Source organism: Nerophis ophidion, linkage group LG10 (genome assembly GCF_033978795.1).
Source record: "Nerophis ophidion isolate RoL-2023_Sa linkage group LG10, RoL_Noph_v1.0, whole genome shotgun sequence".
NCBI classification, from domain to species: domain Eukaryota; kingdom Metazoa; phylum Chordata; class Actinopteri; order Syngnathiformes; family Syngnathidae; genus Nerophis; species Nerophis ophidion.
The window spans coordinates 50,026,351-50,051,212 of record NC_084620.1 but is presented as its reverse complement, the minus strand read 5'-3'; the positions used below and the strand labels follow the sequence as shown (position 1 = coordinate 50,051,212).

The window sequence follows — 24,862 nt, the reverse complement described above, 5'->3', positions numbered from 1 at the left end:
TTGGTTTATTTGTGGTTGTTTGGATTGGGTCATTTATAAAATATTGTGTTGTGATCAGTTCCAATTGCAATTCATGGTCAAAAACCTGCGCTGTTCAGGATGTCCACAATATTGTGGTAAAATTGCGGCATTTATAGTTTCAGATATTTCAAAGTCTGTTGGTGGCACCGTGTGCCCCAGATTCCTTAATGAATTTGTGATTTTTGATAGGCCAAAATGATAATGCAGTTTTTAATATAGCACATTGATAGTTACTTTAAATGTGTCAATCAAAAGTGCGAAATGTAAAAGGCCTGATTTTTTTTTAATGACCTTTGTATGTCACTTCCATTAATTTGATTGTTTAGTGTGGGCGTTGTCTACCTCAAACTACGACATGTATTGATAAACTCTCGAGTACGATTGTTGACATAGGCATCTTATATGTAGACGCAGCATTGGCTGCTATGACGCGAGAAATTCGGCCGCCATACTGAAGTGGTGATGAGGAGCCGGCGAGCAGCCTAAACTTGACAGTTGACAGGTAGAAAACAGAGATGCCGCACAGGTGTTCAGCTTTTTCTTGTTCAAATGAGCAGACTGTTGAAAATAGGAATCGGGGGATTACTTATCACAGGTAAGATGTAATATTAACTTAATATTGGTTGTATTTTGTGAAAATAATATTACCACAGAGTTGAGAAGGAGCAAAGACTTCAATAGTACTGAAATTGTAGCTGCAAGCAAACGAGTATGACCATAATAGTATTGCTTGTCAATGAAATTAATTAAATTAAAACAATTTCATGCTTGAATAACAAAGTTGAAATAAATGATGAAGATAAAGATTGTAAAACCCAACAGGGGTAAAACTTAGGATCACAGTCCAGATTGTGTGTGTTTGTGTGCGTGTTGGGGGGGTATATTCAGATGGACAGTGGCTACACATTATTATTCTATATAGTTCTCTGCAAACCTATGATCTATTTTGTCTTCATTATATTGTCAGAATGCAGTAGAATGCTTTATGTGTATGTGGAAATCACAAAGAAATCTTCTGGAGGAGGATGACCCCCCCTACAAGGGTTTGGTTTACAAACTTTCAGCCCCACTTAAAAAAAAAATCACCAGCCACCACTGATTGTGTCTGCCAAGTGCTTAAACATTAACATATATAAACACCTGAAAGTCTTTATATCAGCTAAAACCACCAATCTGTTTCACTGGATTCAGAATAAAACCCAATTCTGTTTTTTCCAACAATGTTAGTCTTTGAATATTGTTACTTGAAGACTTATTCCTGGTTACGAGTATACTGTTAAGAAAGTATTGTCTTATACTTTGCCTAAAATGAGAATGCATCATAATCAGTGGCGGCTGGTGCATGGGAGTTTGCCCAAAAGGTCTACATGTGCTTTGTGGACTTGGAGAAGGCATCGGACCGTGTCCCCTGTGAAGTCCTGTGGGGAGTGCTCAGAGAGTATGGGGTATCGAACTGTCTGATTGTGGCTGTTCGCTCCCTGTACGATCAGTGTCAGAGCTTGGTCCGCATTGCCGGCAGTAAGTCGGACACGTTTCCAGTGAGGGTTGGACTCCGCCAAGGCTGCCCTTTGTCACTGATTCTGTTCATAACTTTTATGGACAGACTTTCTAGGCGTTGAGGGGTTCCGGTTTGGTGGCTGCGGGATCAGGTCTCTGCTTTTTGCAGATGATGTGGTCCTGATGGCTACATCTGGCCAGGATCTTCAGCTCTCACTGGATCGGTTCGCAGACTGGAATGAGAATCAGCACCTCCAAGTCGGAGTCCATGGTTCTCGCCCGGAAAAGGGTGGAGTGCCACCTCCGGGTTGGGGAGGAGACCCTGCCCGAAGTGGAAGAGTTCAAGTACCTAAGAGTCTCGTTCACGAGTGAGGGAAGAGTAGATCGTGAGATCGACAGGCGGACTGGTGCGGCGTCTTCAGTCATGCGGACGTTGTATCGATCCGTTGTGGTAAAGAAGCTGAGCCGGAAGGCAAAGTTCTCAATTTAGCGGTCGATCTACGTTCCCATCCTCACCTATGGTCATGAGCTTTGGGTCATGACCGAAAGGACAAGATCACGGGTACTAGCGCCCGTAATGAGTTTCCTCCGCTGGGTGGCGGGGCTCTACCTTAGAGATATGGTGAGAAGCTCTATCATCCGTGAGGAGCTCAAAGTAAAGCCGCTGCTCCTCCACATCGAGAGGAGCCAGATGAGGTGGTTCGGGCATCTGGTCAGGATGCCACCCGAACGCCTCCCTGGGGAGGTGTTTAGGGCACGTCCAACCGGTAGGAGGCCACAGGGAATACCCAGGACACGTTGGGAAGACTATGTCTCCCGGCTGGCTTGGGAACATCTCGGGATCCCCCGGGAAGAGCTGGACGAAGTGGCTGGGGAGCGGGAAGTCTGGGCTTCCCTGCTTAGGCTGCTGCCCCCGCAACCCGACCTCGGATAAGCTGAAGAAGATGGATGGATGGATAATTTCATCGGCTTCACGGTGGCAGAGGGGTTAGTGCGTCTGCCTCACAATACGAAGGTCCTGAGTAGTCCTGGGTACAATCCCGGGCTCAGCATCTTTCTGTGTGGAGTTTGCATGTCCTCCCCGTCAATTTGTGGGTTCCCTCTGGGTACTCCAGCTTCCTCCCACTTCCAAAGACAGCACCTGGGAATGGGTTGATTGGCAACACCAAAAAAAAAAAAAAAAATTGGCCCTAGTGTGTGAATGTGGTCTGTCTATCTGTGTTGGCCCTGCGATGAGGTGGCGACTTGTCCGGGGTGTACGCCGCCTTCCGCCCCATTGTAGCTGAGATAGGCACCAGCGCCCCCCGCAACCCCAAAGGGAATAAGCGGTAGAAAATGGATGGATGGATGGATAATTTCATTGACAAGCAATTCTATCATGGTCATACTCTTGTTTGATAGCGGCTACGATTTCAGATCTTTGCTCCTTATCAACTCCTGTGGTAATATTCTTTTCACAAAATACAACCAATAGTACGTTAATGGTACATCTTACTTGTGAAAAGTAATCCCTTCCATTATTATTTTCAAAAGTCTGCTCATTTGAGCAGGAAAACGCTGAGCACCATCTTTGTTTTGTACCTGTCAACTGTCAGTTTAGGCTGCTCGCCCGCTCCTCATCACCACTTCAAGATGGCGGCCTAATTTCTCGTGTCACCGCATCCAATGCTGCGTCTACTTAAAAGATGTCTATGGCCGACACCACCCTGAATTTCACTCAATACTTGGTTTGGAAAGTAAACATGTGGTATCACACATCACCATAAAATGTCCATGGTTGGCTACCTCAAACTACGATACATATTGATAAACGTGTCGAGTAGGATTATTGAGCTCGAATTGGGCGCCTTAGGTACGAGGTATCGCGAGATCTCATCATTCTCGTCGAGGGCGCGTTCACGGACAGCGGCGCGCAAGAAGAAGACGCGAGCACGAGCATCGAGCAGCGGCAGAAACACCAACAAGTTCGCGTCTGCTCTCAGAAAAGCATGTTTCTGCTTCGTGTGTGGCGACTTGTTCCTCAAACGAAACATAGAATACTTCGGGGTTACAAGAGACGGAGATGACCATTAGTGTGTAAAGTTGTCTTTTTTTGTCGTCGGAACAGCGGGGAGGAAAATGTCACCTTGTCTGTGCTGCTTGTTGATGCTCACTTCCATTATAAGTCCACTTGGCGCTCAAGACCAAAGTAAGTATATTTCATACTTTATTCGTCTAACTTAATACATTTTTATGTCCGTGGGTTCTAGAAAGAATAATGTCCGCGGCGTGAAGTATTCACATTGAACTTCATTTTAGCTTGGTAGATGTCATTTGTACAGTCCTGGTCAAAAGTTTACATACACTTGAAAAGAACATTATGTCATGTCCGTCTTGTTTTTCCAATCATTTCTACAATTTTTTTTTTGTGTGTGATAAAATGATTGGAGCACATACTTGTTGGTCACAAAAACAGTCATGTAGTTCAGTTCTTTTGTGAATTTATGATGGGTCTACTGAAAATGTGAGGGTCAAAAGTATACATACAGCAATGTTAATATTTGCTTACATGTCCCTTGGCAAGTTTCACTGTAATAAAGCACTTTTGGTAGCCATCCACAAGCCTGCTTGAATTGTTGACCACTCCTCTTGACAAAACTGGTGCAGTTTAGCTGAATGTGTTGGTTTTATGATATGGACTTGTTTCTTCAGCATTGTCCACACGTTTAAGTCGGGACTTTGGGAAGGCCATTCTAAAACCTTCATTCTAGCCTGATTTAGCCATTCCTTTACCACTTTTGACATGTCTCTGAGGTCATTGGTAGTTTAACTTTTAACTTAACTGTTGGTGTAGTATCTCTTAAAAGCTTACAATAAAATAAAACATACTTATTAATATTCAACTCCGTGTGGAGTATCTTTTAATAGCGTACAATAAAATAAAACATACTTATTAATATTCAACTCCGTGTGGAGTAGCTCTTAATAGCCTACAATAAAAGAATGCATACTTATTAATATTCAACTCTGTGTGTAGTATCTCTTAATGGCCTACAATAAAATGATACATATTAATATTCAACTGTTTATGTAGTATCTTTTAATAGCCTACAATAAAATATGTACTTATTAATACTCAACTACATGTGTAATAGCTTACAATAAAATAATACATAATTATTAATATTCAACTACATGTGTCTCTTAATATCTTACAATAAAATATTACATACTTATTAATATTTAACTGTTTATGTGGTATCTCTTAATAACCTGCAATAAAATAATCAATACTTATTCATATTCAACTGTTTATGTAGTATCTCTTAATATTCTACAATAAAATAATACATAATAATATTCAAAAATAAAAAAATAGAAGATTAAAATAAAATAAAATAAAAATCGGTCTTAGCCTAGGCCCTGGAGTGGGGGTGCAGACTGAGGCCAAGGGGAAAAAAAACAACAACTCATAGCCATAGTACACATCCCTCTTACATTTGTGTAAGAGGGGAACATCAAACATCAAAGAACACAGAGGACATTAAAGACATTAAAGCAGCAGATACAAACAGACACTTCTACATACAGCTATGAATAAAAAGTAAAATAAACATATCCACTGTGGTGGCCTCTGCGGTGTTCCACGCCATCGTCCGCTGGGGAGGAGGGAGCATGGCCAGAGACAGAAGCAGACCCAACAAAGCAACCAAGACAGTCGACTCCACTCTCGGCCAATGTCCAGTCCGCATGGATGAGCGAGGATACGTCCAAGGTGACTGAGGTGTCCGACACCTGCTCACCCAGTCAAGACACCGCGAAGCCTCTCCGTCCCAGCGCTCATTGTTAGCTCCGCAGCCCTGTCCCCTCATCCGCATCTCTTCCAGTCCCTCCAAACAGACTTTGGTGTAGCAGAGACCCAGCAGCTGGTCTCCATGGCCAAAAGGCTCCCGGGAGGCAGATCCAGAAGTCCACAAAAAAAGCACCACAGAGGTCACGAAAGTGCCACCCCTTGTCACACAGTCCCAAAAGGTCCCGGACCAAAATGCAAAAAAAATATAATAACACATGAAAACAAGAGGGAAACACAAAAGGATGACACAAGAGCACAGAGCTCCTGCCTACAGCAGCCACTACAGCAGCGCCATCTTGGAAAAAAAAAATAAACATTTTAAAGGCAATTTAAAATAAATAAAGAATAGTGAACAACAGGCTGAATAAGTGCACGTTATATGACGCATAAATAACCAACTGAAAAGGTGCCTGGTATGTTAACGTAACATATTATGATAAGAGTCATTCGAATCACTATAACATATAGAGCATGCTATACGTTTACCAACCAATCTGTCACTCCTAATCGCTAAATCTCATGAAATCTTATACGTCTAGTCTCTTACGTGAATGAGCTAAATAATATAATTCAATATTTTACAGTAATGTGTTAATAATTTCACACATAAGTCGTTCCTAAATATAAGTTGCACCCCTGGCCAAACTATGAAAAAACCTGTGACTTATAGTCCGAAAAATACGGTTTTATCTCTTAATAGCTTAAAATAAAAGAATCCCTACTTATTAATATTCAACTCTGTGTGTAGTATCTCTTATCTTAATAGACTACAATAAAATAATACTTATTAATATTCAACTGTTTATGTAGTATATCTTAATAGCCTACAATAAAAGAATACATACTTATTAATATTCAACGGACGGCGTGGCGCAGTGGAAGAGTGGCCGTGCGCAACCCGAGGGTCACTGGTTCAAATCCCACCTAGAACCAACCTTGTCACGTCCGTTGTGTCCTGAGCAAGACACTTCACCCTTGCTCCTGATGGGTGCTGGTTGGCACCTTGCATGGCAGCTCCCTCCATCAGTGTGTGAATGTGTGTGCGAATGGGTAAATGTGGAAGTAGTGTCAAAGCGCTTTGAGTACCTTGAAGGTAGAAAAGCGCTATACAAGTACAACCCATTTATTTATTTATTTAACTCCGTGTGTAATACCTCTTCATAGCCTAGAATAAATTGAGACATACAGTTGCTGTTTTATAATAGTGAGTGGCTCATTTATTTGCCGTTAATTTTCTTAATTAAAGAAATGACATATGAATGAGTGGTGTGCTTCAAAAATGTGCCTCGGCTCAGAAAAGGTTGAAAAACACTGATGTAGACCACAAGAATGTCTTTAACATTTAGAAAAATAAATAAATTACTACTTTAATGCACCTTTTAATCCGGTGCGCTTTTTGTATGAAAATAGGCCTGACTAGACCCTCTCATCGGCAGTGCGCCTTATAATCCGGTGCGCCCTATGGTCCAGAAAATCCAGTATTTATTTTATATACCGGTAGCCGTATTGTGCAGTTGGTATTGGACATACTACACCAGTTAACATATGATATTTAATAAGCAAGCGGTATTAGGTGTTAGTGTCGCGTTACGGTTTCTAGCACAAACAAGCTCTTGTGACTCACATTCCTCCACTTGAAGTTGGACCAGAAGAATCAAGGCAGCAAAGCCGCAACAGTCAGTCAGGATCAAGCAGTTGGTGTGGAGGATTCACTTTTCTGCTTGACCTTATTCTTCCTTTTTGAATGAAGCACAAAGAAAAGCGTCACATATTGCCCTCATTGAGCAGGCATGTTATTATTGCCTGTAAACTACTGCACTAAAGCTAAACAACATTTTTTAGATGCGTGGCAAGGTCATATAGGTCATGTGGTGCAGGCAATTGGTAAGTTTCAAACTGCAAAAACTTTACACATTATTGCTACACAAGTATCTATGTTTACGATGAGGTCTGACACACCGCTACCTCTCCATTTGCCTGTTATCTATCGCCCCCTTGGGCCCTATGTGGGCTTAATCAGCACATTTCAGAGTTTGTTGCTGATTTAGTGACACACGCAGATAATATAATTGTAGTGGGGAATTTTAATATCTATATGAATACCCCTCCGTGCGTGGCGCTCCAAATTGAACAGTTAGCAATAAGCTCTTAAAATGAAGGTTAAAAAATATGGAATATGTAAGAAATGCTCAGTGAAATGTAACACAATTAGGGTGTCACCATGTTTTATTTTTGATTGGATTCCTTTTTGTAATGATTTTTTAGAAATATTGTCTAAAATTATTTAAATCACATTGATGATGGAGATTATCTTATTTGATAGATAGATAGATAGATAGATAGATAGATAGATAGATAGATAAATAGATGGATAGATAGGACAGATAGATAGATGGATAGATAGATAGTTAGTACTTTATTGATTCCTTCAGGAGCGTTCTCTCCGGAAAATGAAAATCTGATGTACAGATTTACTTTAGAAAGAAAAGTGTTGGATACTTCTCTTGTTGCCTTATTTGTATTTGACTTTATTAAATGTTTGGGTAGAATTTTGTTAAACAAAACCAATTCTCTTTTAAATAATATGAAAAAACTATGTTTGTGTACTTTATGCAGGAATGTAGTTAACCATAGAACCGCTACCCAATGTCATTAAAAAAAAGTATTCATTTTGAATCGAGAATCGGTTTTAATGGAGAATCGATTCTGAATCTAATCGTTACATACGCCCAAGATTTGGATCGAATCGTGTAATTCACAAACAAAAAAGTACAAAGTGTGAAAATGCAAACAGAGAAACTCGAGAAGAACTATTTTCTGCAGGTTTAGTGCCAGGAAGTTACAGCTATGCTCTAAAGGGTGAGCGCGGTGGTGTGGTATTAGCGATCTTGGTGGGGACGAGCACCCTGCCTCATTTACAGACCACATTGGTCTGTCTTTGGTCTCTTTGGAAAAAACTGTTAGCGTGTCACTCCCACTGATCAGTGATCACTTCCTGCGTTGCTCGCTTACCAGAGTGTGCCTTTGTCCATACAACTTCCTTTTTGCCCCTCCTAAAAACATATTTATCCAACGTTTTTTTATTAATATGGATCACGTGTCTATCGCAATATATATTCGTATGGTTTCATGGCCCAGGGCCTAATAATACCTACCGTTTACAGCTGTGTATTCTTACTGAACTGTCTCTGAACGTGGCTTTTGTAACAAAGTCATTTCCTCTAGGACTTTGTTTTGTTTAAAATGGCAAGGGTGAGTTTGATTTTAAAGTTTGCTAATCAAAGTCAACCCCCTAAAGCTCCAAATGTCCCTAGTTCTTGAAAATATAAACCGTACTCGTCTAACCTGATTTGAACATGGTCAGAACCTTTACAACACAGGTGTCAAACTCAAGACTCGTTGGCCAAATCTGGCCCTCCACATTATTTTATGTGGCCCGTGAAAGCCTGGAAATAACATGCGCTAATATAATGCTTAATTTTTTCTTAATAAATATATTTGTTCTTTCCCTTTTGACAATTACAATCATGTACTGCATGCTATTGCATATATATTTAAAATTCAATACCATCACAATCTAAATATCATGTATCCCAAAAATATTTTGGTTAAAATAAAGATAAATACTGTACTTAAATATCTGATTTATTTATGATTTCAAAACAAATTGTAGAGTTTAAAATTGACATTGCATTTTACGGTTAATTTCCGCCGAATTAGTTTTTTAGCGTAAAATCAACTTTGGTACTGTTTTTTTACATATACAGTAAGACACTGAAACTTTAAAAACCCCATTAAAACAACAACATGTAACGGTAAAAAAAAAACATTAAAACTGGCAGCTCAGTGGTAGTGTTTCTCCATTCTATTCCATTTATTCTATTTTTTTATATGCTGTAAAAAAACCCAATAATTTTACTGTAATATTCTGATGACTGAGCTGCCAGTTTTTAAAGTAAATTTTTTATATTTTCTTTGCAGCTTATGTTAAAATATATTGTTAATGTATTATATGTGTATGTATATATATATATATATATATATATATATATATATATATATGTATATATATATAAATGGGTTGTACTTGTATAACGCTTTTCTACCTTCAAGGTACTCAAAGCGCTTTGACATTACTTCCACATTTACCCATTCACACACATATTCACACACACTGATGGAGGGAGCTGCCATGCAAGGCGCCAACCAGCACCCATCAGGAGCAAGGGTGAAGTGTCTTGCTCAGGACACAACGGACGTGATGAGGTTGGTACTAGGTGGGATTTGAACCAGGGACCCTCGGGTTGCGCACGGCCACTCTCCCACTGCGCCACGCCGTCCCTATATATATATAATATATATATATATAATATATATATATATATATATATATATATATATATATATATATATATATATATATATATATATATATATATATATATATATATATGTACGTTCATATTACAGGGGCACCGCTAGGGATTTTGGGCCCCATGAAATCTTTACAGGACCCCTCTGTATTATAATTTCATCATCATTAAGGGACTCTTTGGGCCCCCATCCATCATGGGCCCCTAGAATCCGTTTCCTTTACCCCCCCTTTTCGGCGCCTCTGTTCAGAAATTACTCATTGTTAAAAGCGGCCCTCTGAGGGCAAACATAACTGCGATTTGGCCCTCAATGAAAACCCGTTTGTTATCCCTGCTTTACAATCATGTGAATTCAACTAAATTGTTTTGGGGGCCACATTTACAGAAAGCTAAGGACCTGTGGGCCGGTCTTCTCCCTTTCAATATTTATCTTATTTTGTAAATTACGGACAACCAGCGTGCTCTACTGTAGAAATCTGATTTTAGTCTATTTAGATTGTCAGAGTTCCAGGAACGTTCTGTTGTGTACGAGGACTTTCGGCAATATTTTGAGTCTCGTGTTTTTTGTACTGAACTCGCAAGCCACCAGTTGAATAGCCCAAATGATGAAAAAGAGAGGACCTAAGATGGAACCGAGAGGAACACCACTAGTATAACTAAAGACATTGAACATATAACTACTGACTGCATGTGAAGTAAACAGACATCTTATTTACACAAATCACATTATGAAAAAGAGAGGACCTAAGATGGAACCTAGAGGAACACCACTTATATGACTAAAGATGTTGTACAAATGACTACTGGCTGCATGTAATGTAAACAAACATCCTAGATACATAAATCACATTATGAAAAGGAGAGGACCTAAGATGGAACCCTGAGGAACACCACTAGTATAACTAAAGAAGGGTAACAAATGACTACTGACTTAATGTGAAGTAAACAAACATCTTAGTTGCATAAATCACATTATGAAAAGAGAGGACCTAAGATGGAACCTTGAGGAACACCACTAGTATAACTAAAGACGTTGAACAAATGACTACTGGCTTTATGTGAAGTAAATAAATAAATAAATGGGTTGTACTTGTATAGCGCTTTTCTACCTTCAAGGTACTCAAAGCGCTTTGACACTACTTCCACATTTCCCCATTCACACACACATTCACACACTGATGGAGGGAGCTGCCATGCAAGGCGCTAACCAGCACCCATCAGGAGCAAGGGTGAAGTGTCTCGTTCAGGACACAACGGACGTGACGAGGTTGGTACTAGGTGGGGATTGAACCCACCTAGTACCAACTAGTCACGGCCACTCTCCCACTGCGCCACGCCGTCCGTAAACACACATCTTAGTTACATAAATCACATTATGAAAAAGAGAGGACCTAAGATGGAACCTTGAGGAACACCACTAGTATAACTAAAGGCGTTGAACAAATGACTACTTACTGCGCGTGAAGTAAAAAAAATCTTATTTACATAAATAACATTATGAGAAAGAGAGGACCTAAGATGGAACCTAGAGGAATACCACTAATGTAAAAAAAGACGTTGACCAAATGACTACTGACTGCATGTGAAGTAAACAAACATCTTAGTTACATAAATCACAGTATGAAAAATAGGGGACTTAAGATGGAACCTAGAGGAACACCACTAGTATTAATAAATAAATGACTACTATTATTAATAAATAAATTACTACTGACCGCATGTGACGTAAACAAGCGACAGCAACAGCTTTTTAACATAAATCACATTACCAAAACAAATTGTAACTACCAAAAAGGAAAGGACCTAAAGGGTTTCCTTGAGAAACGCCTCAGTTATATACCTCAGTTCAGTTTCAGTTTATGTGGAACATGCATACGATACAATGTGTAGTATCACGTATTTCCACTTGTTTCATTACAGCACGTCTGAAAAGGAGTAGGAAGAACCAGAGTTTATTTAATACTATCCCTTTTCATATCATAGCAATTTTATCCCATTTCCTTGTTCTGTTTGCAACAGAACAGTGAATAAATAAATAATGTACCCTAGTAACAAATATTAAATACATGATCATTGTCTCCAAAAAAGGTTCAAGATGTTCTTCCTTGTACTTTGTGAACACTTCTCAGTCTCTTGAACTGAATCATATTGGTGCTTTGTTTGACTTCTTTGGTTAATAATTCCATCATTTCATTCCACCTACGCATATGCTAAAGGTTTTAAGTGTTGTACGCACATACCAATGTTTTAAAATGAGATTTTCCTCTAAGGTTATATTTGTCGTCTTTTGTTGAGAAAAATTCTTGTACATTCTTGGCTAGGAGGTTATAGTTTGCTTTGTACGTCACTTTAGCTGTTTGCAAAAATGATGTACAAAGCAAACTATAACCAGTTTGGACCCCAGTGTTCTATGTTTGCTAACACGGCTTAAGGGACGTACTAACGTGTTTACAGTGGTCCAAGTTCCTTACTGTACTGGTTTTAGGAATTTCCTGCAGAAATGTTTTCAACTGAACTTGGGGGCCGGTATGGTGTCAGTCCAGGGCCGCCAGTTGAATTGCACTGATTTATAGTATCTCGAGTCGAGAGATCTGGTTTTCAATCGCATAATCCAGGTGTTTTAGTCCCACTCCTCAAAAACCGAACATGATCAGATTAAGGTGTTTCCATAGGATGCTTATTTAGAGCTGAACGACTTGAGAAATAGGACTGATTTAGAGCATGGACACACTAGTATGACACTGGTGTGTTTTGTCTTGTCCACATTAGGTCACAGGATTGATGGATCAGTTGTCTGTACCATAACGATCAGAAGGTTTAGTGATCACAGGAAATGCCTGTCCCAGTCTGTCCTCATTCCACCTTTTAGAGTAACTCAAGTGAACCGACTCAAGACAAACAAAGCCTCACTTTTTTCAAACACGTTTGTGTATTTTGGCCAACTTGCGGTAATGCACAGGGACCTACAAACCCCCATACCAGTGAAGTTGTCAAGTTGTGTAAATGGTAAATAGAAACAGAATACAATGATTTAAAAATCCTTTTCAATTTACGGTATATTCAATTGAATAGACTGCAAAGACAAGATAGTTAACATTCGAACTGGAAAACATATATTTTTAGAAAATATTAGCTCATTTGAAATTTGATGCTTGCAACACATTTAAAAAAGCTGGCACAAGTGGCAAAAAATACTGAGAAAGGTGAGGAATGCTCATCAAACACTTATTTGGAACATCCCACAGGTGAACAGGCTAAGTGAGAACAGGTGGGTGTCATTGAATGCTCAGTCATTCACAAGCAATGATGGGGCGAGGGTCGCCACTTTGTCAACAAATACGTGAGCAAATTGTCCAACAGTTTAAGAATATAATTTGTCAACAAGCTAATGCAAGGAATTTATAGATTTCACCGTGTACTCTCCGTAATATCATAAGGTTCAGAGAATCTGGAAAAATCACTGCACGTAAGCAATGATATTACAGCCTTTTGATCTGTCAGGTGCTACTGCATCAAAAAGCAACATCAGTGTGTAAAGGATATCACCACATGGGCTCAGGAACACTTCAGAAAATGACTGTCAGTAACTACAATCGGTCACTACATCTGTAAGTGAAGTGAATTATATTTATATAGCACTTTTTCTCTAGTGACTCAAAGCGCTTTACATAGTGAAACCCAATATCTACTTTTTACATTTAAACCAGTGTGCGTGGAACTGGGAGCAGGTGGGTAAAGTGTCTGGCCCAAGGACACAATAGCAGTGACTAGGATGGCGGAAGCGGGGATCGAACTTGCAACCCTCAAGTTGCTGGCACGGCCGCTCTACCAACCGAGCTATACTGCCCCAAGTGCAAGTTAAAACTCTACTATGCAAAGCCAAAGCCATTTTGGGACGGCGTGGCGCAGTGGAAGAGTGGCTGTGCGCAACCCGAGGGTCCTTGGTTCAATCCCCACCTAGTACCAACCTCTTCACGTCCGTTGTGTCCTGAGCAAGACACTTCACCCTTGCTCCTGACGGGTGCTGGTTAGCGCCTTGCATGGCAGCTCCCTCCATCAGCGTGTGAATGGGTGAATGTGAAAGTAGTGTCAAAGCGCTTCGAGTACCTTGAAGGTAGAAAAGCGTTATACAAGTACAACCCATTTATCATTCATCAACAACACCCAGAAACGCTGCCAGCTTAGCTGGGCCTGAGCTCATCTGAGATGGAGGGATGCAAAGTGGAAAAGTGTTCTGTGGTCTGACAAGTTCACATTTCAAATAGTTTTTGTAAACTGTGGAGGTCGTGTCTCCCGGACCAAAGAGGAAAAGAACCATTCTGATTGTTATAAGCGCAAGGTTCAAAGGCCAGCATCTGTGATGGTATGGGGGTGTATTAGTGACCAATCGCATGGGTAGCTTACACATCTGTGAAGGCACCATTAATGCTGAAAGGTACATACAGCTTTTGGAGCAACATATGTTGCCATCCAAGCAACGTTATCATGACCGCCCCTGCTTATTTCAGCAAGACAATGCCAAGCCACGTGTTACGACAGCTTGGCTTCATAGTAAAAGAGTGCGGGTACTTTCCTGGCCCGCCTGCAGTCCAGACCTGTTTCCCATTGAAAATGTGTAGCACATTATGAAGCCTAAAATACCACAACGGAGACTGTTGAACAACTTAAGCTGTACATCAAGTGAGAATGGGAAAACATTCCACTTCAAAATTGTGTCCCCTTAGTTCCCAAACCTTTATTGAGTGTTGTTAAAAGGAAAGGCCATGTAACACAGTGGTAAAAATGCCCTTGTGTCAACTTTTTTTCAATGTGTTCCTGCCATTAAATTCTAAATTCATGATTATTTGCAAAAAAAAATGAAGTTTATCAGTGTGAATGTTAAGTATCTTGTCTTTGCAGTCTATTTAATTGAATATAGAGTGAAAAGGATTTGCAAATCATTGTATTCTGTTTTTATTTACCATTCACACAACGTGACAACTTCACTGCTTTTGGGTTTTGTAAATACTTTGTTTGGCTGGCAAAACAACATCTTTCACAGCGGCAAAAGTCATAATCATGTCAAACATATTCATTCGCCGGATACGGTCACGATTGTGTAACGCCACTGTCTTCTCTTGTGACAGACCGGGTGATCTTCCTGCCGGGAACCTTCCAGAACGTCAGCGTGTCGGCGAATGTGACGATAGTGGCCGTGGCGAACAGGATCCCCCCCGAGGTCGCGTTCATCACGGTGCAGTTCCACACGCTGCAGCGGATCGTCACGCTCTCCTACGGCACGGTAAGGAAGCATTGGCTTTTTGTGTCGTTGCAGTAGTGCTGTCACGATGATTACCGGTGCCAAAATGTACAGTGCAGGCCAAAAGTTTGGACACACCTTCTCATTAATTGTGTTTTCTTTATTTTCATGACTATTTACATTGTAGATTGTCACATCAAAACTATGAATGACCACGTGTAGAGTTATGTACTTTACAAAAAAAAAGGTGAAATAACTGAAAACGTGTTTTGTATTGTAGTTTCTTCAAAATAGCCACCCCTTTGCTCTGATTACTGCTTTGCACACTCATGGCATCTCTCCATGAGCTTTAAGAGGTAGTCACCCGAAATGGTTTTCACTTCATAGATGTGCTTGAAGCTCATCAAGAGAATGTCAAGAATTCCAAGCAATGTCTCTCGAAAAAAGCCAGTATTTTTCAAAGGCAATATAGCGAAAATTCCAGACCATAAGCCTCTACTTTTTTCCTACGCTTTGAACCCTGCAGCTAATAAAACGGTGCGGCTAATTTATGGATTTTTCTTTGCTGACGAATACAATGCAAATAGTTTTCATTAAATACATGCCAAGACACGTAAATGGTGTAATGGTGTGTTTTTTTTGTGCTACGGCACCATCTATTGGACGAGTTCGCTTACTGCACGTGGTTTGGGTGATTGCCGTTTAAGGCTCTGAACCAGAAATAGAAGCGCCATTCCGTTTTCTCATCATCCGTATCGTTTTTACTCGCATAGATTGTTCATTCATCAATCCAAGCAACATTTAAGTTTTACAATATAACTAAAACTGTCAATACATACTAAACCTTCCCGTGTGTGATGTCTGTTGGACAGTTTTAATGCATATTTGTACGTGGTATCGTAATCTATTAGCTTATATGCGAACACGTGTATGACTGTCTTTGTTAGTATTATTAACTTACGACATTCTGTTTGTATTGTTCGTATTTGTATTGTTATTGGAGCTAGTGGGTCTATGACCATGACTTCTGTTTTGTTTGATCACCCGTTTTACTGCCGAGTTACAGACACAGTTTGGAAACAATTAAGTTATGTAAATAAACATTTAAATAATATTTCTTTTGAAATATTGCATTATTTCATATAGTCCGATGTGGTTGATAAATGGAAAAAATATATAATTATTTTCCCTAAAGTTCAGACAACACAGTAGTACCTTTTTTTAGTTCATTAGTATCAACAGACACATCCTGTTCCCGGGGTGCATGTGTTTGGCCGGTTGACCCCCTGCCAGGGGTGGCGGGCATGGGGGTCAGACAGAGTCTCAGGCTGACCTCGCCCAGGAGGTCAACTTAAAGACGGAAATAAGCAGAAAGAAAACAAGTCTGTGGCAAGAAAAATGACGTTTTGACCCAAATGTACGTCAAGTTTTGAGACGAGGGAAAGCAGCCACTCAGTCCAAAAGGGATTTGTTTTTCCTTTAGAAAGCTCCAGATAAATATAGATTTAGCGATTTATTATCAAATTAATTAGGAAGTCTGACTCACTGAAATAGCCTTAACTACTAGTTTAAAGGATTTCACTCATTTTCGTTCTCTGGCTGTAAAATGTATCATTTTAATTGACCAGGTGTGCCCATTACAAATAGTCCTAAAAATGAGCGATCATCAATTTTTACTATGAAGGTACTTTCCTCACTTGATTGACACCCTGTGAGATGACGCTGACTGCTGCAAGATCATTATTAAGAAAAAACGACCGACAGGAAGGCGAGAAACACTTTTTATGTCAACAGACTCTTGCAACGTACTTGCCAACAAAACCCTGAAGACTGACCGCACAGTTCCTGTCTTCACAATAAAAGTTATGCACGATCCTGCACGCACTATCAAAATAAGAGTCTCAGAAAGCTGGCATGCACAAGCTAGCAAGCTACAGAGTTTTCCCCCCAATATATTTCTTGTGAAGTGTATAAAAAGGAGTATGGAAGCTGGACAAATAAGATGGTAAAAAGCAAGCACTTTCATGTGGTATTGGACAGAAAGGAGGACTTTTTTTTTCTCCTCCATTTGAAAATGTGGACGTTATCATCACTACTGTCTGATTCCAATCAATGCAAGTTATCAGAATCAGGTCATACAGCAATTTTGTATTATTTTCTTCATGAAAGAAAATAATCTATAAGTTATGTTGAGTTTATTTCAAACATGCATATAATTATAACGTGTTAAACATGCTTGTCATTTTAACACCTTTAACAAAAAAGTTAGTTATAGGTTGATTGGCAACACTAAAAATTGGCCCTTGTGTGTGAATGTGAGTGTGAATGTTGTCTATCTGCGATGAGGTGGTGACTTGTCCAGGGTGTACCCCGCCTTCCGCCCGATTGTAGCTGAGATAGGCACCAGCGCCCCCTGCGACCCCAAAGGAAATAAGCGGTAGAAAATGGATGGATGGACAGTTATAAATACACATATAAATATAATATATATAATAATATAATAATATACAATCAATCCATTTTTATACAGCTTGTCCCTCTCAGGTAATTATATATATAGTACAGGACAAAAGTTTGGACACACCTCCTGATTCAATGCGTTTTCATGACTATTTACATTGTAGATTGTCACATCAAAACTATGAATGAATACATGTGGGGATATGTACGTAACAAAAAAGGTGAAATAACTGAAAACATGTTTTATATTATGTTTCTTCAAAATAGCCTCCCTTTGCTCTGATTAATGCCTTGCACACTCTTGGCATTCTCTCCATAAGCTTTAAGCACACCTGTGAAGTGAAAACCATTCCAGGTGACTACCTCTTGAAGTTCATGGGGAGAATGCCAAGAGTGTGCAAAGCAGTCATCAGAGGAAAGGGTGGCTATTTTGAAGAAACTACGGTTGTTGTTTTTTTACATCCATCTTCTTTCGCTTACCCGAGGTCGGGTCGTTGGGGAAGCAACCTCAGCAGGGAAGCCCAGACTTTCCTCTCCCCAGCCACTTTGTCCAGCTCTTCCCGGGGGATCTTGAGGTGTTCCCAGGCCAGCCGAGAGACAAGACCCAGGACACTGGGTCGTACGTGCCCTAATCACTTCTCTAAGGAGGCGTTTGGGTGGCATCCTGACCAGATGCCCGAACCCCCTCGAATGGCTTCTCTCCATGTGGAGGAGCAGTGGCTTTATTTTGAGATCCTCCCGGATGACAGAGTTTCTCACCCTATCTCTAAGGTAGAGCTCCGCCACCCAGCGGAGGAAACTCATTTGGGCCGCTTGTACCCGTAAACTTGTCCTTTCGGTCATAACCCAAAGCTCATGACCATAGGTGAGGATGGAAACGTAGATCGACCGGTAAATTGAGAGTTTTGCCTTCCGGCTCAGCTTCTTCTTCACCACAACGGATCGATACAGCGTCCGCATTACTGAAGACGCCGCACGATCCACTCTTCCCTCACTCATGAACAAGACTCCCAAGTACTTGAACTCCTCCACTTGGGGCAAGATATCCTCCCCAACCCGGAGATGGCACTCCACCCTTTTCCGGGTGAAAACCATGGACTCGGACTTGTAAGTGCTGATTCTCATTCCGGTCGCTTCACACTCGGCTGCAAACCGATCCAGTGAGAGCTGAAGATCCTGGCCAGATGAAGCCATCAGGACCACATCATTTGCAAAAAGCAGAGACCTAATCCTGCAGCCACCAAACCGGATCCCCTCAACGCCCTGACTGCACCTAGAAAGTCTGTCCATAAAAGTTATGAACAGAATGGGTGACAAAGGACAGCCTTGGCGGAGTCCAACCCTCACTGGAAACGGGTCCGACTTACTGCCTGCAATGTGGACCAAGCTCTGGCACTGATCGTACAGGGACCGAACAGCCACAATCAGACAGTCCGATACCCCATACTCTCTGAGCACTCCCCACAGGACTTCCCAGGGGACACGGTCCGATGCCTTCTCCAAGTCCACAAAGCACATGTAGACTTTTTGGGCAAACTCCCATGCACCCTCAAGGACCCTGCCGAGAGTATAGAGCTGGTCCACTGTTCCACGACCAGGACAAAACCACACTGTTCCTCCTGAATCCGAGGTTCAAGTTCCAAGTTTAGTTTTTTCTAAAGCAAAAATATGATTTATTCGATTAATCGATCGGTGTATTCAATAGAATACACGATTACTAAAATATTTGATGGCTGCAGCTCTATGAAGACGATGAGGATCACCTTGACTTGGTCATTTGAAAAGTAGCTCGCCTGCTGAAAAAGTGTGGGCACCCCTGCATTAGACTAAATATAGTACAGGACTTTCTATCTATTTTAGCCAGTTAATAAATATCAATACAAGGAAAAAGTACTTCTTGTGACTTGGGAAGTGTCAGCACCTCTGTGGCGCGGCGAGCTAAATCCAGCGTAAACCAGAGCCAATGGACATTTACTGCTCATTTGTGGCGCTGCTCTAACGAGACAAAGGTGCTATTATTCCAGCTGAAAATCGTGCTGGGCGGGCACCGAGCTAAAAGTCGCTACAAGGCCGCTCACGCAGCGTGCTTGGCCAATATTGATCAATTCCACATGTGTATACATGTTATTTTTGAACCTCCACCCATTGTGACGCAGGTAGCAGCTCCACATGCCCCAGTTTCCACACAAGATAATGACACTGTCATGGAAATGTTCATTCACAAAGGTATATCTAATTATGTCTGCTCCGTAATGTCCACAATTGGTTTGTGGCGGGCGGCCCATAATTAATCTGGATCACCACAAGTAACAGTAGATTTTGCCCTCACTCGTAAACACACTATGATGGGACTGTGATCGTAGCTGGCCTTTACAAAGCTGTACAGCAGATGGCTGCTTAACACACATCTGGTCTGTCAGAGAATAAGAACAATGAGGGTTGCAGGTTCAATCCCGGCTTCCGCCAACCTAGTTACTGCGGTTGTGTCCTTGGGCAAGATACTTTACCCACCAAGCGCTCTACAGTACCACCCACACTGGTTTAAATGTAAAAATTAGATATTGGGTTTCACTATGTGAAGTACTTTGAGTCACTAGAGAAAAAGCGCTATATAAATATAATTCACTTCACTTCACAACAATGAACAGTTCCTCTGGATTCTAGGTTTCAAAAATGAAAGACAAATTAAAGTCTTGCTTGCAACCTAAGACACAAAAAAAGCAACGCAATATAGTTTGTTCATATTTCTATTGGGGGTGTGAATCTTTGGGCACTTATCAATTTGACCCGATTATGTTCCTGGCGGTATAGCTCGGTTGCTAGAGCGGCTGGGTTCCAGGTTCGATCCTCCCTTCCGACATCCTAGTCACTGCCGTTGTGTCCTTGGGAAAGACACTTTACCCACCTGCCTGTGCCACCCCCACTGGTTTAAATGGAACTTAGATATTGTTTCACTATGACAAAGCGTGTTGAGTCACAAGAGAAAAGCGCTATATAAATATAATTCACTTCACTTCCTGGAGTGACGATTCGATTTAGAACCGATTCTCGTATCATATTATTATTTATAATATTATAATTAAACTTTTTCAAAACAGGTTAAAAGGATGGAGATGCCCTAAAAATGTATTTAAAAAATATATATTTTTTATTGTTGTAAATGGATTTTGGAAAATTATCGGGATGCATAAGAAACACGATTCAGAGGTGAATCCATTTTTTTGTCCACTCTTAATTTATATCATATTTGTTTTATTTGTTCATGTTTTTTTTTGCTTACTTTTTGTCTTCCCCACACTGTCCGGAAAAATGACCATATGTACTCTTGTTTAATAACACACATGAAGTGCTGCGTGTTTCATGATCAATATAAAATTGTGACTCGCTCGATGGACAGTTTTCTGTTTGAATCAGCTGGCCGGGGACGAATGTTCCGGTTTATTTTGGGTAAGCATTCCATCTGGCTTCAAATTCCACATTTTGCAGCTTCGAGTCACTTTCACCTAACTCTCTCAGCTTCCGTCTGCTCCATTGTGCTCGCATTTCCATTGTGCTCGCTTCTATAGGCAATAGTTCATCCTCAGTATATTCAGCTCCAAAAACATAAGGCTGTGAATCCTCATTTGTCAGAAGTGAGCTGCTTTGGAAACGGAAATAAATTAAGAATTAGTTCCGGCATTGATTAAAATCATCAAAATAGGGTAAATATTGTACATATTACATATTGTTATGAAGGTGTCTGTTACTACATTATATATATACTTCCAGTGTGTATATTGTACATATTACATATTGTTATGAATGTGTCTGTTACTACATTATATATATATATATATATATATATATATATATATATATATATATATATGTATGTATGTACATGTACCGTATTTTTTGGACTATAAGTCGCAGTTTTTTTTCCTAGTTTGGCCAAGGGTGCGACTTATACTCGGGAGCGACTTATGTGTGAAATTATTAACACATTACCGTAAAATATCAAATAAAATTATTTAGCTCATTCACGTAAGAGACTAGACGTATAAGATTTATGGATTAGGAGTGACAGATTGTTTGGTAAACGTATAGCATGTTCTATATGTTATAGTTATTTGAATGACTCTTACCATAATATGTTACGTTAACATACCAGGCACCTTCTCAGTTGGTTATTTATGCCTCATATAACGTACACTTGTTCAGCCTGTTGTTCACTATTCTTTATCTATTTTAAATTCCCTTTCAAATGTCTTTTCTTGGTGCTGGGTTTTATCAAATAAATTTACCCCAAAAATGCGACTTATACTCCAGTGTGACTTATATACGTGTTTTTCTGTCTTTATTATGCATTTTCGGCAGGTGCGACTTATATTCTGAAAAATATGGTATATATATATATATATATATATACCGTATTTCCGCCGGGGCGCTCATTAATTTAGAACCTCTTCTCACTCCTGCGCTTACCAAGGGCATGCGGTAAAAGTAAGCATGCGCTAATTATTTTAAAACCTCTTCTCACTCCGGCACTTACCAAAGGTATGCAGTAAAGATTTGAGTGTGATGTAAGCTTGGACCTTAAATCCGACTGAATAGCTGTTAATCTTCTTCCTTTTATGCGATTTCAAATTACCGGTATTGAAATCAGCCTCCTCCATTTTGAAAATGATGACGGGGAAGTGTCACTCGTGACATCACGAGTTTGACCAGGCGGTAATACTAAGCATGCGCTAATTATTTTGCAAAGCGAGTTCGACCCGGCAGTAATTCAAGGCAGGCGCATACTATATGCCCTGTGGCAATTCAAGGAGATACGGTATATATATATATATATATATATATATATATATATATATATATATATATATATATATATATATATATATATATATATATATATATATATATATATATATATATATATATATATATATATATATATATATATATGTACTTAGTGTTTGTATAAAATGTTGATGAAGGGTTTTGAATTTGTTTTAGAGGCTTTGAATGCTACAACGGTGACTCTCTTTAGCGTTTATTAAAAACTTTCAAAAAAATAAAAAAAAAGTGTCTTCCTGTCTCTTATGATTGTGAACAATAGGCAAAATTCCAAAAAAGTGCAGTTCCCCTTTAAAGCGTACACAAACCTCTTCACGCCAAAAATGTTTGTCAGTTGTAATACACTTTTCCACCACTTGTGGCGGTCATGACAATATCAAACAAACAGAAGCTGTATTTTATTTTCATTTCATTAGTTAAACACAACTCCGGCTTCTTCCCACCTCCAAAGACATGCACCTGGGGATAGGTTGATTGGCAACACTAAATTGGCCATAGTGTGTGAATGTGAGTGTGAATGTTGTCTGTCTATCTGTGTTGGCCCTGCGATGAGGTGGCACCTTGTCCAGGGTGTACCCCGCCTTCCGCCCGATTGTAGCTGAGATAGGCGCCAGCGCCCCCCGTGGTAGAAAATGGATGGATGGATAGTTAAACATATTAATTTACTTAGAATGTATTTATTTTAGCATTGTATAACTGTATATAATTTTTATTTTTCATCGACCTCAAAAGGGACAAGCGGTAGAAAAATGGATGAATGGATGGATCCGTATATTAAAGTAGTATTGTTATAATCAGCCTAACCTAAGCCTTGATTATAATCTTCATGATGAGGGCATGGTTTAATATCATTTAACAAGGTTTATCGTGTTAAACTTTAAGTAGGTTAGATATAATTATTGAATTCAAATAAAATCTATTTCAGTGTTTATATTGGAGTGGGCCCTGAGGTCAAACAGTTGAAGAACCCCTGGTCTAAGCACACAACAAGATTGCAGTCTTGTGGAAAACTCGTAGATACTTGCTAATATCAGATTATGAAATCATAGCAGATAATTCAAATTAGTTTAGAAATGAGGATAAAAGTGTAATTTTCCATATTTATTTATTTATACACAGGCGCAAGAGGCGGAGCCATCTCGGCCATACTACAAGTCAATTAAAGACATATTTATATCCAACAGTCTTCAATCCATTTATATTCCCACCAGTCAAAAAGCTGCAGCTACAAATTATTCTCAAAAAATTCCATGTGTTTTACAGCAAATTAGTAGAACGAGGGTGAGTTTTACTAAGAGTGAATCCAGGACACACTTTTGTGTGTTTTTTATGGTCACCCCTGAGTCATTTTAAGATCAGCGGATTAGATTCTGGGACTATTCCATCAAAGCAATCATTGTGCGAGTACCAGCATGGAAACAATGTTAAGTAGGTGCTAACAAGATAAGAAGCATTAATTCCTTTGCATCCATAATAATTTTACTCGTGCATATTTGTCTCATTAATGCTCAACAGATTTTTAGAGTGCAGGGTCATCGTCATCACGTAAGGCAGCAGTGTCCAAAGTACGGCACAGGGGCCATTTGCCCCCCGCAGCTAATCGTTTACCGGCCCACCACACATTCTGCAAAAATTGCAAAATTGATAGTATTGCAAAAATAAAAACATAAAAACATCTAAAAAAAAGTGGAATGAGGTGAAATCTAATGAGAAAAAGTGGCAATGCTGACACAAAGCTGCCATGCAGGCAGTTTTTTTTCCCTTTTGTCTTTACTTTCTTTTTTTTTCCATCACTCAAAAAAAAGAAAGGACAAAAACATCTATGTAATAATGAATTATTTCTTTAAAATTATCTCTTTAAAATGTTTTATGTGGAAAAAATATTGCATATGTTGTGTGGTTGCCATATAAAAACATCAAAGTTTTGACAAAAGAGCATAAAACAAACAAAACTAAAAGTCCAAACTTAAAATCGACAGATATATCGGAAGTTGATCTTGAAATTTAAGTGTTAAAAGTAAAAAAACAAACTTACAAATATGCATCACTTTATGAGTGGGGAACCTTTCGGATCTCAAATATATTTAGTAGGATTTCATTCAACTTTTCACTGTGATTACTCAAAAATACTAAATAATTCAAATCAATGGTGTCCTGCTTTATGGATCTTTGAGGGCTTTAATTGCTAAATAAAGGAACTCTCCTGAAGGAATCAATAAAGTACTATCTATCTAACTAAATACTGCATATATTAGTTTTACTATAAAAAACAAAGTTGTCTTTGACAGAAAAGGCATAAAACCTTATTTGTTTTACTTTATATCAACATCAAATTGATATAGAGATTTACTGTAAGCATTAAATAAAAAATAATGATAATAATTTTACTTATTTTTAACATTTTAGTGACTGAGACCCTCTATGCTCCCTTGGAGCCCTAAGGATAAAAAAAAAATCCATACATTTTGTTATGGTTTGAAAATGAAATTTTTCCGTGTGCGGCCCTTGTGGAAAAAGTTTGGACACCCCCTGACGTAAGGATTAGCGGCATTCAAGATAAGGTGCAACTCCTGACGGTTTGTGCTGTTACTGTTTCAAATC

The 24,862-nt window shown here is 39.5% G+C and overlaps 1 protein-coding gene and 1 long non-coding RNA gene across 3 annotated transcripts in view; one reads left to right on the top strand and one right to left on the bottom strand.

Moving 5' to 3' along the window:
* The first annotated feature begins 3,143 nt into the window (after nt 1–3,143).
* tm7sf3 (transmembrane 7 superfamily member 3) overlaps nt 3,144–24,862 on the top strand; it is a 45,673-nt gene continuing 23,954 nt past the window's right edge. Inside the window, exons 1-2 of the mRNA XM_061914025.1 lie at nt 3,144–3,706; nt 14,850–15,004. Coding sequence (XP_061770009.1) covers nt 3,637–3,706; nt 14,850–15,004 — 225 coding nt within the window. The 5' untranslated portion in view covers nt 3,144–3,636. The remainder of the gene's footprint in view (nt 3,707–14,849; nt 15,005–24,862) is intronic.
* The window catches only part of LOC133560957 (uncharacterized), a 47,627-nt gene continuing 29,648 nt past the window's right edge, over nt 6,884–24,862 (bottom strand). For both annotated transcript variants that reach the window (XR_009808546.1, XR_009808547.1), the window contains one exon: nt 6,884–7,086. This is a non-coding gene — a long non-coding RNA (uncharacterized LOC133560957). The remainder of the gene's footprint in view (nt 7,087–24,862) is intronic.